Source organism: Nicotiana tabacum, chromosome 12, assembly GCF_000715075.1.
Source record: "Nicotiana tabacum cultivar K326 chromosome 12, ASM71507v2, whole genome shotgun sequence".
NCBI classification, from domain to species: Eukaryota; Viridiplantae; Streptophyta; class Magnoliopsida; order Solanales; family Solanaceae; genus Nicotiana; species Nicotiana tabacum.
Genome location: NC_134091.1, coordinates 13,213,202 through 13,227,108, shown reverse-complemented (window position 1 = coordinate 13,227,108; position 13,907 = coordinate 13,213,202). Strand labels below are relative to the sequence as shown.

General features: G+C 33.4%; 1 protein-coding gene across 2 annotated transcripts; it reads right to left on the bottom strand.

The window, feature by feature from the left end:
- Positions 1-244: 244 nt before the first annotated feature.
- Positions 245-9,892, bottom strand: LOC107810204 (BEL1-like homeodomain protein 4). 2 transcript variants are annotated; one of them, XM_075226169.1, is made up of 7 exons: positions 9,641-9,892; positions 8,984-9,436; positions 8,585-8,756; positions 7,964-8,494; positions 6,752-7,133; positions 4,893-4,953; positions 245-1,011 (listed from the first exon to the last, which is right to left on the bottom strand). In XM_075226169.1, the coding sequence occupies exons 2-7, from the start codon at positions 9,272-9,274 to the stop codon at positions 493-495; spliced, it is 1,956 nt and encodes a 651-aa protein (XP_075082270.1). In that variant the 5' UTR covers positions 9,275-9,436; positions 9,641-9,892; the 3' UTR covers positions 245-492. The 2 variants fall into 2 exon arrangements, with proteins under 2 accessions (XP_075082270.1, XP_016490444.2); XM_016634958.2 differs by having other exon boundaries at positions 6,752-7,137; positions 7,968-8,494.
- Between the last annotated feature and the right edge of the window lie 4,015 nt (positions 9,893-13,907).

Sequence of the window (13,907 nt, the reverse complement as noted above, 5' to 3'; positions counted from 1 at the left end):
AATACGAATAACAGTTGATAGTATTGCTGTAATAGTTTAGCTTCATATAATTGACTTCATATAGGTATACGACTAGAGAATACAATAAGGACAAAGCGTAGCTATCTTCATACTATTTCATAGTTATTGTTTTGTGATTCTGTTGAATAATTTGGCTAATGGCAGTACTCGACAATATTACTGATCAGAGTTCATGTTCACCTAGATTCATAAATAAGTATTTCGACAGCTAAAAAAATAGTGCTACAGGAATAAATATAAGCACATAGATATATTTGTGTATAACAACTAGCCAACTATAGCACTCAACTCACTACATTTCCAGAAATTATCCGCATGTCCTTTTTTGACATAATAACCTACGTATCAAATTCACCAAAATATTATACGATTACAATTCCCCATTTATACAATTAATATCTGAGTACCCCAACCTTATACACGTAATTGCTTACATTACTTTTCTTATTCCTATATCTTTAAAATTGTTGATTAATATGCTCCAAAGTCTCTTAATTGGAACTGAGTTGTCTTCCTTGGTACATTTTCCGAGTGCCGTAGTCCCAATGTGAGTGACACATCCCCAGCTGGCTGAGAACCAAATGCGGTATTTGAATTAGCAACCAAATCAGCCGCGTCCGCCGCCGTGAAGTAGTGGTTGACGGTGGTTGAAACGTCGTGTGTGGCGGAGGATCCGGTGGCGGTATCATCTTGGAGCATTATTAGTTGGTTTCCCAAGGCGTACTGCCTATAATTTATGATGTTCTTTGAAGGGTCTCTTTCATTAGCATTAAATTCGGATCTTACTGATAATGGCATTGTTGTTGTTGTTGCCGATGTAGCCATGTTGCTAATCTTGTCGTGCATTGAGGTTTGTGCAGATAATTGTTTTTCTTGCTCCTCTTCTTCTTGATCTTGATCTGTTTCCACTTCTTTAGTTTCTTGCTGGTACATCTCTTCCACCATTGGTTTCCACAACCGAACCCTAGCATTTATGAACCAATTTGATACCTAAAAAACTTAAAGAGTTTGAGTTTCATGCATTGGTAGTATAAAGTATATTTGGATAATCACATTACATATAGGAGTAACATGTTGATAAGCAATAATAACAATAATAAACCCAAGTTCGGGAAGCGTAGTGTGTACGCATATCTTATCCCTACCTTGAGAAGGTAGAAAGATTATTTTTAATAAATTCTCAGCTAATTAAACGAAAGATGAAAAGAGAGAAGCAGTAGCAACATGCAATATAAAAAAAGTACAAACTAACACTGATACTACTAGCATAGTAGCATGGCCAAGGAAAACACACAACTATCCACTAACTTTTATCCTAATTTTTAACTTCTTATCAGTAAAAAAAATAAAATAACTAACTTGATACAACATATCAAATTGCACTGACAGCATAAAGCCATGAATATATATCAGCAGCGGATCTACCTTTGGAGGTATGGGTGTTGAAGCAATCATTGGCTTTGGCCAAATTGTGCAATATATACATAGATAATACTAAGATTTTAATAATTGACCACGAGCATCCACTGTGATATTGTTTGACCATTTAGAATTTACACTAAAATCAGTACTCCTTTCGATCCATAATAAGTGATCATTTTACATTTTTATTTTAGTTCAAAATAAGTGTCCATTTATATAATCAAGAAGGAATTAATTTTAATTTTTTAAAATTTGTCCTTATTTACATATTCTAATGTGTCAATGTAACAATTAATTAGGGTTAATTTAATAAATATATTGTTTTTCCTAAAAGTTCGTAATGGTGCGTGAAAAGTAAAATGATCACCTTGTTGAGGAGTGGTAATTAATAAAGTGGATGAAGTCATAAATGCTAGCTACTGCACTCAATTTGTTGAGGACACATTAATTACATGAGACCAAATTAATGCAAGAGTGACAGACTATCATCTAAAATCAACAGTGCGAATGTCCTATGCTAAATGATGGGTACTGTAAATCAGACAAAAGTGTTGGATCTATCGCTCTGCCAGATACTTGCAGTAAATCAGAGGAAAATGTTGCATCTATTTGTCAAATAGCTGCCTTTTACCTTTCCATTCTAAAATAGGATTACTGTACTAGCTACAGTAGTTAGCAGCCAAATTAATCATCACATACTTTCTTAATTGACACAAAGCTTCAACTAACACAAGTTAAGTCCTTTTGGTAATGGTGCATTTAATATGACCTAATATATTTTCTTCATAAAATTATTAATTTTTGTATTTTATTGCTTTAAATAAACAAATATCTTACAATTAATTGGGAATAGAATTGTAAGTCTACTAGGAGCAGGTCACTGATGCAACTACTAGGAACACCACCTATCGCACGTAGCTATAGGGAACATAATAGGGTGATAGATATATTAGTAAAAGAAGTTTTTGAGAAGAAGCTCTTTGACAGACTCAAACTACTAGAGTCATTACTAAGAAACTGAAATTAGTGATGAACTTCGTCGTTAAATCGTTCATAATTAATATTTTTTTTTTGATAATCTATGCTAATCCATTACTAAGTACAATTAGTAACAAATTTTGCTACTTAGCTACATGATTTTTCATGTATGGTGCAACCACACAATATATAGTCCTAGTTTAAGCACGCGGCGTATAAAACTCTCTATATAAGTATTCCATCCCTAAAACAAGATTAAAATGTCGTCTCGCATAAGAAGCGTAGAAGACCCGTCAATGAAGAATGTCATTAACAAATTAAGGGATTCATTTTCTTTTTCTCCATAGCTAATTCTGCTCATGAATAATCCACTTGTGGCTGCTAACATGATCATCTCCAAATCCACTTATCAGATTATTTACTGATAATTAATAATCTGATTTTTTTTATGTCTAAAGTAATCAAAATGCAATTGTGAGTATATGAATATATCTCTTAAAAATGCTAAATTAGAGTATAAAAATGTCATTTCGTTTGTAATACATTGAGTTAAAATGGAGAGCCCGCGGAGGATGTTTTGTTATTTTTTGAATTCCCTCCCCTTTTTGTTTTTGAATATCATGTACAAGACATAAACGGAAACAAAATCCAAAGAGGAAAGTTCTATGGAATGCAAGTACTTAAGGTAAACCAGCTAGCACTGTAAGGTTTCAAATGAAAGCATTGAAGTTTTATTTGAAATAAGTCTTTTAATAACACAAGTTCACTAAATATTAATTGAACTAAATCATGAGAAATTCCATTTGCCGATATCAAAAATGGGTTGGAGATTAAACTTCTTAAAAACGGGTTGAATATGAATAAGAACCATATTAAAATGGATAACCACCGGATAATTAATGAGTTTAACTTTTATATTTGTAAACCCCAAATTGGGGGTTCATCAAATTTGGGGGACTAGGAATATTCCCAAAAGTGATCTTATTCAACAAGTCATGGATAATATGGATATCCATATTATCCGCCGGTTAACGTATTTTTTATCCGTATAAACTATGGATCGGATCGAATAATTTATCCGTTTTTGCATTACCCGTTTTCGATCCGTCACATGTCCGATCCGACCCGTCGCTTTGTCATCCCTACTCCAAATGTTGCTGTTATCATATCACTTTATGCGTTCACACTCAACCACATTTTTGGAATAAGTTAGAAAGTATAATATATTTTTCCTACCCGAAATATTTTTGTAAACAAATATATATTGTCACATCAAACATGCACGTCCTAACTACCTATTCAATAATGTTTTATAAGAACGTAACTACGCTGCATCATTTACATGTTGTAAAGGTTTGATGTAATTTATATTCGTTGTTTATAGCGATATTATTGGTAAAGTAGTTAGTAATTAACAGCTTCAGATTAGTTTTATACACACCATAAATAATCTGAGAATTATCTTATTACTCGAACAAATCTTAAAACTAGTTACTACTATCAGAGCTAGAAGTGGAGAAATTGCAACGGCCTGCTGCTGTAAAAGACACACGGAAGCCTATATACCAAGTTAACTTCACGTACACATATAGCTACTGAAATTTACCCACCATGACAGTAAATTAATACCAAAATTTTAGCACGTTACAATAACATTTGTAACTTTACCCAGTATAATTAGGTTTTGTTTCCAACATTATTCCTATTTAAAATTACTATCTTTTGGATTAAGGCACTCGCAAGTAAGTTTTTCCTTAGAAGAAATCAAAGAAATAACTATCAAACTAAGAAAATGCAAAACCAATATACACAGGATTGATAAGAAAAGCAAAAGCAAAAAACAAAAATGAAGAGTTTTGGGGTTTTTCCTTGTAACGATAATTATAAGAAAAAGAACGTAATTATGTGGCATCACCTCTGATCAAAGGTGTCCTACGGTCTGTCATCCTACTCCTACAAAATCTTCTTAAAATAGTAGCAGGAAGAATGCACTGAAAAACTGGTTTTAAAAGGTCAAAATAGTGGAGTAGTACTTATATAGAAAAAAATATCTCCTACTTTGCACTGAAAATCTTCTTTTTATTTTTCTTTTTTCTCTCATCTACCTTGGCCCAAAGGAGTAAAAATCACGAAGAAAGAAAACACATGGTTTAAGAAAGAGTTTAACTTTAAATGTAAAAAAAGATTTACACTATCAGATAACTTATAATACAATTTGAGGTAATTATTCATAAGAAGTAAAATTAATAATTTTAAAAATAAATAATAGTTTATACTAATACTGTAAGTTATATTAAAGCGTAAAAAAATTCGATTCCTTATAAGTAAAAGAAGATAACGGATCGAGGACATGCGCCAAGAAAAAGTAGCACAGATAAATGACCACAACAGCAAAGATGAGTTATCCTTTTCAAGAGATATGACAACATCTGATATAGTATATAGTAATAGAGAAAAGATGTAATGAGTACCTGATTTTTGGATAAACCAGTCTGCCGAGACAACAAATGCTTGTCTGCTTCACTTGGATACCTGAATACACAAATTAAAGGTGTAAAAAGCAAAGGCTTATAATGACATCACTTTCCTCCCATTTCATAATCCGACAACAATCCTCAATACAATTCTTGCATGGTAATAGATCATATCTTCTGCTCTGTCTGCACTAATCCATATATAAGATTCCAATGCACCACTGATTCACCCACCAACCATGTCTAAATTTACGTTGCTCGAATTCTTCAAATATTATTATTTTTGAAGGATTCAATACAGGTACGACAATATTCGGCAGAGTCCGAGCAATATTGATCTTGACATCCAATTTCCATTTGTTTCTTCTTAATTAAATAATCTTTTGTATGAGGTAGATATCAGAGCTGGCAAGAAATTCTAGATTCAAATATTACCGTTACTAAGAAGCTTAAAATATTTTCACATGTTATCCATGAAAAATAATTAGATATACACGAGAGAGACGTGTTCAGATATAATAGATTAAAAATGTACTCTCTCAATCAACTTAAATATTTAGATGATGTGATCCCATTCTTTGATCCTGAATATTAGCACAAAGTTATTGTAGTGATAAAGATTTTTATTTTATTTTATATATGATTGAAATTTTATACCGAAATGATACGGGTAAAATTAATAATCTTTTACTCATTCTATACCTAAATGATATGAAATAAGTCTAGAGAAGTATTAACTAAAAGACTTGTTTCTCCATGAAATGATATCCAAAACAACATTGTTTGTAATGTAATTGTTCATTTTCTACTTGCCATTTGCTATTTTTTGTCCTTCCTTTCAAGATACTTTTTGTTATAATTCCTTTTGGATTTGTCATTTGTGCTACAATAATGTGCATAAGAAAGAACAATAATAATTGAATCAAAGAAAGAAAACTTTTCAAAGATTAATAATGAACTTTATTGTTGGACAGAGAAACTCTTTTAGCTAGCATATTTCACTTAACTATATTAAGAAAATTGGAACCACCTTATAAAACTCTTCTATAAATTAACTACAGAAAAAGTGTTGAACATTAAGGACAAAATGGGTTTCTTTTCTTATTGTATGGAGTAGTAATAGTGGACTGTGAAAATTAGTATAATTATTACTATATAAATGCTTAACACAAAGTGTGCTATGAGTATGCATAAACTTGAGGCATAGGCAAAGTCAGTCCTCTCCTTAGAAGGAAACATGAAATCCTCCCTTTCTCTCATGACAAAATAAAAGATACGCATTTGGTAATTGAGGGGCCGGAGACTTTCTGATTTTCCTCAACAACCCAAAATGAAGGAAAGAAATGGGAATATATATGCACATAAAAGGCCTAGAGATGTGTCATGTGTGAATTATGATGAAAGATTTAACTTATACACTGACAATAAATTTTTATATTATAAGTCTTTTTTAACTTATTGTAGGAAGTTAGCTACTTTATTCTCCGATTTACTAATCCAAATATTGTTATCTTTTAAGAGACTTGACAGTGTAAATGTTCAGAATATTCTGATGGACAAAGCATTCCCGTTTAGGCAGGGTCCAGGGAAGGGCTGCACCCCAAGAGGGTATCATTTAGGCAGCCTACTATGATACAAGTATCCGTGGCTGATTTTACAGTTCGAGCCGATGACCAATAGGTCATATTGACCGTTGCTTCAAGACTTTAAAGGAAGGTTCAGAATACTAAAGGAGTATGAAAACTTTTGTGAACCTTTAGTCAGTGTGCGTAGCAGAGTGTACTGTCTGCGTGCAGGCATCAAATGGAAAGCAGAAAGAAAGATAGAGAGAGAGAGAGTGAGAGTGGAGAACGTACGGGTGAAGAAAATGCTCAAAAATCCATGCCCTTAAAACATTAACAGATCGTTCAGGCAACCCTCTTTGCGGCCTCCAAGCATCAGAATCCAACATTCCCATTTGGTGAAGTGCCTTTTGCTGCCTCAACTTTTGGTCTAGCATTTTCAACCTCGGCGTCTCTCCTTTCGTCAAACCACCACTTCCCGTCACATCTTTCTCCCCAAGATACTTACAAGTCTGCTTCAGCTGAGCTACTATGGCATCTTTTATGCACCGAAAATGCCGCGACATCGCCTTCTGTGCTAACGCCGTGTACGGCGCTGCCGCACCATATCCGATCATTGAATCAAATGAGTTCACCATTGCCTGCATTTGCTCACAATAACGCGTGTATCTTGCATCTACCTGTTAAGAATAATATTAGTACCCAAAAAATTGTTTTTTAATTATATCAAACACATGGTGTGCAATAGTGCATAGATCTGAAAAAAGACCAAATGATGGAATATGCGTAGCACGAAGCATCGTTGTGTTGCACTTTTCCAGCAAAAGATCAAAGCCGCGGCTTCACATTTGTTATAAAATTAATTTACTGACATCTTCTTAGTACTACAGGGAATTTAATGAACGTGGGGAGCAATTGATATTGTGTGGCTTGTTGTCGGATAGTGGATTATTTAAACAGATTTTTCAAGATTTTAGCAGTGTACTATTTCCTAAAATGACACTTTAACAAAGGTTAAGCATAATAGGAAACCATCATTGTAACAAAATTAAACACTGTTGGCCTCAATAATTCACGATTATATATATAAAAAAAGACCTCAATCTGGAAGAAAGAATCAAGAAATGGTCCCAAATGTAGCAGTTGATAAATCATTAGCTTCTTTTAATTAAGAACAAAAATTTTATTAAAGATTTTTCCTAATAGCTTCCTAAATACTAAACTACAACCTATAATTGGGGCATGTCGTTCGTTGCTCGACATGTACCCTTCTCTTGTGGTAAATCGTGTTAAGTGACACGTAAAAAGTGCAACAATAATTAAAACGTAATGAGAGGTAGGGTGTAGTACAACTCCTATATTAATCTAATGTCATTATTAGTTGCTAATGACTAATGTCATTAGGTAATCAGCTTTTGTCTATCTTTGAAAATGGACCCTTTAACAAGCTAGTTTTTGACGTTTTACTAACAAGAAAAAGAGAAAGGGATAAATTAAAGAAGTTACATGCCTCATCTAGCATAGATAAAAGCTTGATTTTCCTCCTTTGGTATTCACATCTTTCAGCAGCCGACAATGGAGGATGATCTTTTGAGGAACCACGATCTTCACTCTCCGTGTTTGAATTAGGGTTTTCATCTTCATATTTTTTTACCCTTTGGTTCTTGAAATTTCCCCTTCCAACACAGCAAAATTCTTCTAGTAATTCTTGAGCAGCTTTTACATATCTTGAATTTCTGAGAACATTTGTCATTCTAGGAGATGCTGCTGCATATCCAACATGAACTTGATGATTACTGTGAAGAGTAGTATGATGATCCATAACTACTCCTGAATGTAACAGTTGATGTTGGTTGTTGTTGTTATTAATCGGTCCAAATAATCCTTGATTATTGTTCAAGTAAATTCCTCCATTTCCAATCCTCAAATCCTCCAGTTTAGCAGCAGCTTCAAAATTCCTAGAAAGTGACAAAGAAAGACCTTGACCATCCACTATCCTCCCAATTCTTGTGGAATTGTCTTCTCCACTGCTACTTCCTGGTGAAAACATAATTATGATATCAGAGACAGAAGTCTGGTTCGAGTTTGGAACCATGTAAGAGGCGTGTTGAAGGTATAATTATTTACCTGGAACCCATGTGAACTGAGATGGAGGTTCCACAGTTGCGGAATTAAGCAAGTGAAATCCTTGATGATGAAGAAGACTATTAGTGTCGGCTGAGTTGGGAAGTAACATGTGAAGTGAAGATGATGAGCGAGGAGGAGATAACGCTTTAATATGAGAATTCATGAGTGGTAGCTGCATGAAAATTGCAGGTATTTCAATTAGCCATAAAAGAGAAGGAAAAAAACTTCTACTAATAAATACAGTACGCCAGTGAGAGTCAAGATCAAGGTTGATTGATAAGACTTTCCTTAAAAATAATGGATCTAATTGCACTTTCACTCTCCAAATTTTTTATGATGACTGCTCCAATATTTGATGAGTACATAATCACAGCTAATTAATGATTACCAGTTAATTACCTCAGCTTCGTTTATTGCTGGTGGAAGCTGCTGCTGCTGCTCCTTTTGTGGCCACGGCCGATAATTACTTGATTGGATCTGATCATCCAAGATTTCCGTGGCGGAAATAATCTCCGTCAACATACCTCCGCCGTCATAAACCGCACCCGGCGGCTCTTCTACTTGCTGTGGCGGTGGCGGTGGTAGTACTGGCTCAAAGCCTTGTACTCTTAACATGTCCTCATGCTTCGTCACAGATCTCTCATATACACTAGAGAAATTGTAAAATCCTTGTTGAAAACTTTGGGACATCGAATTTTCCTTTTGAGGAATTAAGTTCTCAAGGAAGATATATATACTAAGCTTGTAACTTTGCCTATGTATTAAAAGAATTATTTGAGTCCGTTCATATAGTATTATCTCATCTATCAATAGATGAGCTTGCTTGAGACCAGACCATTTCTTGTCTTGAAGCTGCTCAAGTTAAAAAAAGAAAAAAGAGAGAATATGGTAGTAAGATTTATCAGTACAAAAAATAGAAGGAAAAATGAACCAAAAAACAAGCATAAACCGCTCAACAAATAACATATATCAAGAGTTGAAGGTATGTGTGAAAATAATCTTTCTTCACACCATTTGATTTGGTTGATAATAGATAAATTGAAGTAGAATAAATACCTATAAAAGATAGTAGAATTGGATTAGTGGACTTCAGCCTTCAGTAAAATTCTAGAAATTTTTTTCTTTGTGCAAATCTTGTAAGGGTTTGATCTTTGTTGTTGGAGATAGGAATCTCCTTTAATGGAAACTAAGTATTATTTCCCAATCAAATAAGAAACAAAGACAGAAGAAGAGAATGGGTCGCCTTCTCTCTTTCTCTTCACTATCACCTCCCTTCGCTTTCACCGAAACTTTTAATATCTAAGATATATAGTATATAATATAATTACCAACTTATCATTTGTATATGTGCTTTTAAAGTATAAAAAATGTAAAAGAAACAAGTGGCAGTGAAAGTTACTGATGATAAAGGTTGAAATTTTGTTATCCTATGAAAAGCACTACTTCCATAGTTCAAGGCTTTGTTATACCACTTCTTGTAATAGTTTTTACTAATATATATATCTTTCCTTTTTCTGTTTAGAGAAAATGATATGTTATTCTATAATTAATGGGAAGTCTCCTTTATAAGGCACGCACACAAGGCAAGCATACATTAATTTATTTTTATATGGTTTTTAACCTTACAAAAAGGTCTAGTGATATAAACACCACTTTTGGTGACACAAGTTAAGCGTATCTTTGTTTGTTTATTGTTTCCCTTTTTGAAAATTTAGATGGTTCTTCATTTTTTTAATCCTTCTTCGTACACCATTGAGAGGACGTTGGTTCTTAATAATGATGATATGAGATTATAATTAATGATCTTTGGGTTTAAGTGAACTATTACCTACAACTTTTTTTGTGTGTGCAAATAACTGACTACTCATAGTCTCATACCATTGATAAGAATGTTTATAGAGGGGGATAGGTCAGATCTCATTATTACAAGGTTTGAATGAACATAGTTCAATTCCTACAATTGTACCTATCCAAAAGAAAGGAGGGATTCTCCTGTGTACACTGAGGCTCACAAAAAATGAACTGAGTAAACCACTTAGCATATACAAAAATTGATTCAGCCTGGATCAAAGATGAATTATCCATTTTTAACTCGAATTCTGAAGTTTGGTCTACCCTTCTCATCATTCAGCTTCATAGTGGATATAACTTGAGGTGGTAGATTTATAGCCTCTGTGAAGGAGGTGTTTCTTTTGGTAGATTCAGCAAAATTGGCAAGAAGACCTGCTAAGACATTGCTCTCTCTGTATGTATGCTTGAATTGAACTTGTGCTCTGAGACTCATTCTACTACCTACAACTTAATTGGGCAATATGCATTCCTCGTTAGAAATTCAATTTTCTGGTGCATCAATACTAAGTTCTTTGTTTAATTTTCTTTAAGAACTTTTTTAGGGCAGAGGGAAGGGTGGTAGGATCTGAATATAGGGAGAAGAGAAGGGAAAGATTTTAAACCTCTAACATGCAAAAATGAATTATTCGAGTAACTACTGAATCCCTCTATAGTTAAGTGAAGAAATGATCTTCTATGACTAGTTACAATTTAATTATATAGAAGAAAATGCCTTTACAAAGATATCTACTTATTTTTTTACTAATCTTCTGTGTTATAATCGATCTCAAGTAAAAAGGGCCATATAACTAAAGGAACATTTGTAATGGACCATAAAACCAATCTTTCCTGCTCTAAATTCCAATACGGATTTCATTCTTTTAACACTTTTACTTTTTGTTCTTTTCCCATTTGTAAGGAGAGAAAGTGAAATTTCATTTTAATTACATCAAACTGTCATTTTCAGAAATCAAATTCAAGCAAGTATAACTGTATAGTTAAGCAGGCAAGGAAGCATAAATGCAAACAAGTGTAATTCTCCTTTACTCAGAGTGTAGGCTCTTGAGAGAAAACAATTTTTTTTAAAGAAAAAACGAAATTAAACCACTCTCCTAACTCCTAACATTATTATTCCAAGTAAGCAAGCTATTTAATGTCATCAAGAAGTCAATCATAGCTGGTCTACTGAATTCTTGAAAGGCAAATTAAAGCACTTTCAAAAACCAGCAGTGAGTATAAAAGGGTGTGCACAAACACTAGTTGTCAAAGAGAGTAACAGCCACGTAACAGTAGTCCAAGTAATAAGTCGTGGTAGAGCGGCAAGTACTCTTTCATCATCGTTCACCAGAAGTCTCGGATTCGAGCCATAAATATGAAGTCCCATTTGTTATGTAGCTCTTTACCCTCTAATATGGTGTTTCCCAACGTGAATCCAAACTTAGTCAAAGTTCAATACGGATATCAGAGATCGGGTGAAAAATAAAATAAAAGTAAGAGTGATAGTAGTAGTAATTTTCATACGAAAGGGACCACTCTTTTGGTGTCGGAGAATGCCATGAGGTGTTCTTTCCGACTGATCAGATGAAGCTACAACTGTGCCTCTCTCTGATCTAAATTATTATGAGCCTCTTTGTGGGGGACTACCTTTATTTCTTTTCTTCTTCTTTTTTTATTTCTTGAAAAAAGTTGTGTAGATGGTGACATCCACCATCATCTTATCGTGCCCAAGTTTTAGAATTTAATTTGATAGGAAGTAGTTCTATGTTTGTTTTAACATAGTAATAATTTTCATAGGGTTGTCGATCATTAGGAAAAAAAAGTACTACTACTTTTTTTAACCAACGAAAATATCATGAAATTCGTGGATTATTATCTCACCACACGTGATATCGGCCAATGGAAAAAGGAATATTATAAAAGCCTTAAAAAAAAAATTGTCACTCGCCAAGGAAAAAAAAAAAAAAAGGACTAGGTCACTCAATGAATCTGTCAAACGTTACTTTCTCTGGTCGAAATTAGTATTAAACCCTAATATATGCAACTTCACTCTATCTATTCCACCTAATGCTCTCATCTCCATTATTTTCTTATTAATCTGATAGTATTTCCGATCCGACGCATTTATAGATTTTAGTAATTGTTTTTCTTTTGGAAAGCAAATCTAAAATTTAAATTTGATGATTTCGGCTTTCATAATTGTTAGCACTGAATATATATTGTACTTTTCAAAATTTTATGAATTTATTCACATATAATATGATTTAATATGGTTGAACCCGCCGCTCAAAGACTACGTCTGCGCGGATCTTTAGCCGTGGTCTCATCAGACAGCCACACCTAAGAGGGATCAAAATATATTCCATATTGTAAACGTTTACTAACTTTTGAACCAAAACTTCATTCATTAAATGAATTATTTTAGTTTAGTGAAACACTATATACATGTTTTAAGAAATGTGAATTGGTTTTAATTCATATGCGAAAAATGTAGATTTCCCTTTCAAATAAGCTGCAGTTGGTTCATTTTCTGATCAAGCCCCCGGATTCATTTAGTCATATTTAAACATCCTTTTACGCACATATTTCCAAAAAGACAATAAATATAAACTAAGAAACCCACTATTGGGATTAAGCAGTTGAAATTTTCTGTGTCCTTAACACACTCGAGTCAGCACATAATTAAAAAAAACATCTAATACAAGGCAAAATCTAGGCATTTTATAATCGAACAACTTGTCTACTCAGTACCCATTGGTTTGGCAACCACGAGAGTTGGTAAAGGGGTCCATTTGGATTTTCATTTCTCTACTTCGTGTAATGATATGATTGGATTCTTTTATTGTATTTTAAATGACAATTTAACTGCACAACAACATCCTCATGTCATGTTTTTTATTTTATGCTTAAAATAATTGAAATTAAATACTTTAAAAAGCACACCAGCTTGTCATGAGAGTTCGATTTCATCAGTCTAAGAATAATTATTAACGAATAACGAGTTACTCGATCGTGTTTTAGAACTAGTAAGTTAGGTAACGAAATGAGCAATAATGCAAAGATTTTATTCGATAAATCAAGGAAAAAACTAAGTTAAAATGTAACATATAGAATGATTTCAATTCAAGGCAAGATTGAATTCTTATAATTACTGCAACTATTGAAAACATTATTAAGTAATAATACATAAAGAATAAATGAAGAGAGGAAAATATATCTGCAGTAGCTTTGGGACCATGTCCTTGAGAAAATATATACAGGAAAATATGTAGTGTGGTCACACGTTCTCATTGCATATAAGTGCGTTCTCTCTTTATATTGTTTTTCTTCTTACTATAATGAGAGTCTTGGAGCAACGGTAAAATTGTCCATGTATGACTTAAAGGTCACGGGTCGAGCTGTGAAAGCCGCCACTAATGCTTACATTAGGATATGTTGTGTACATCACACCTTGGGGATGCGGCTCTTCCCCGACCCTGCGTGAACATCATCAAAA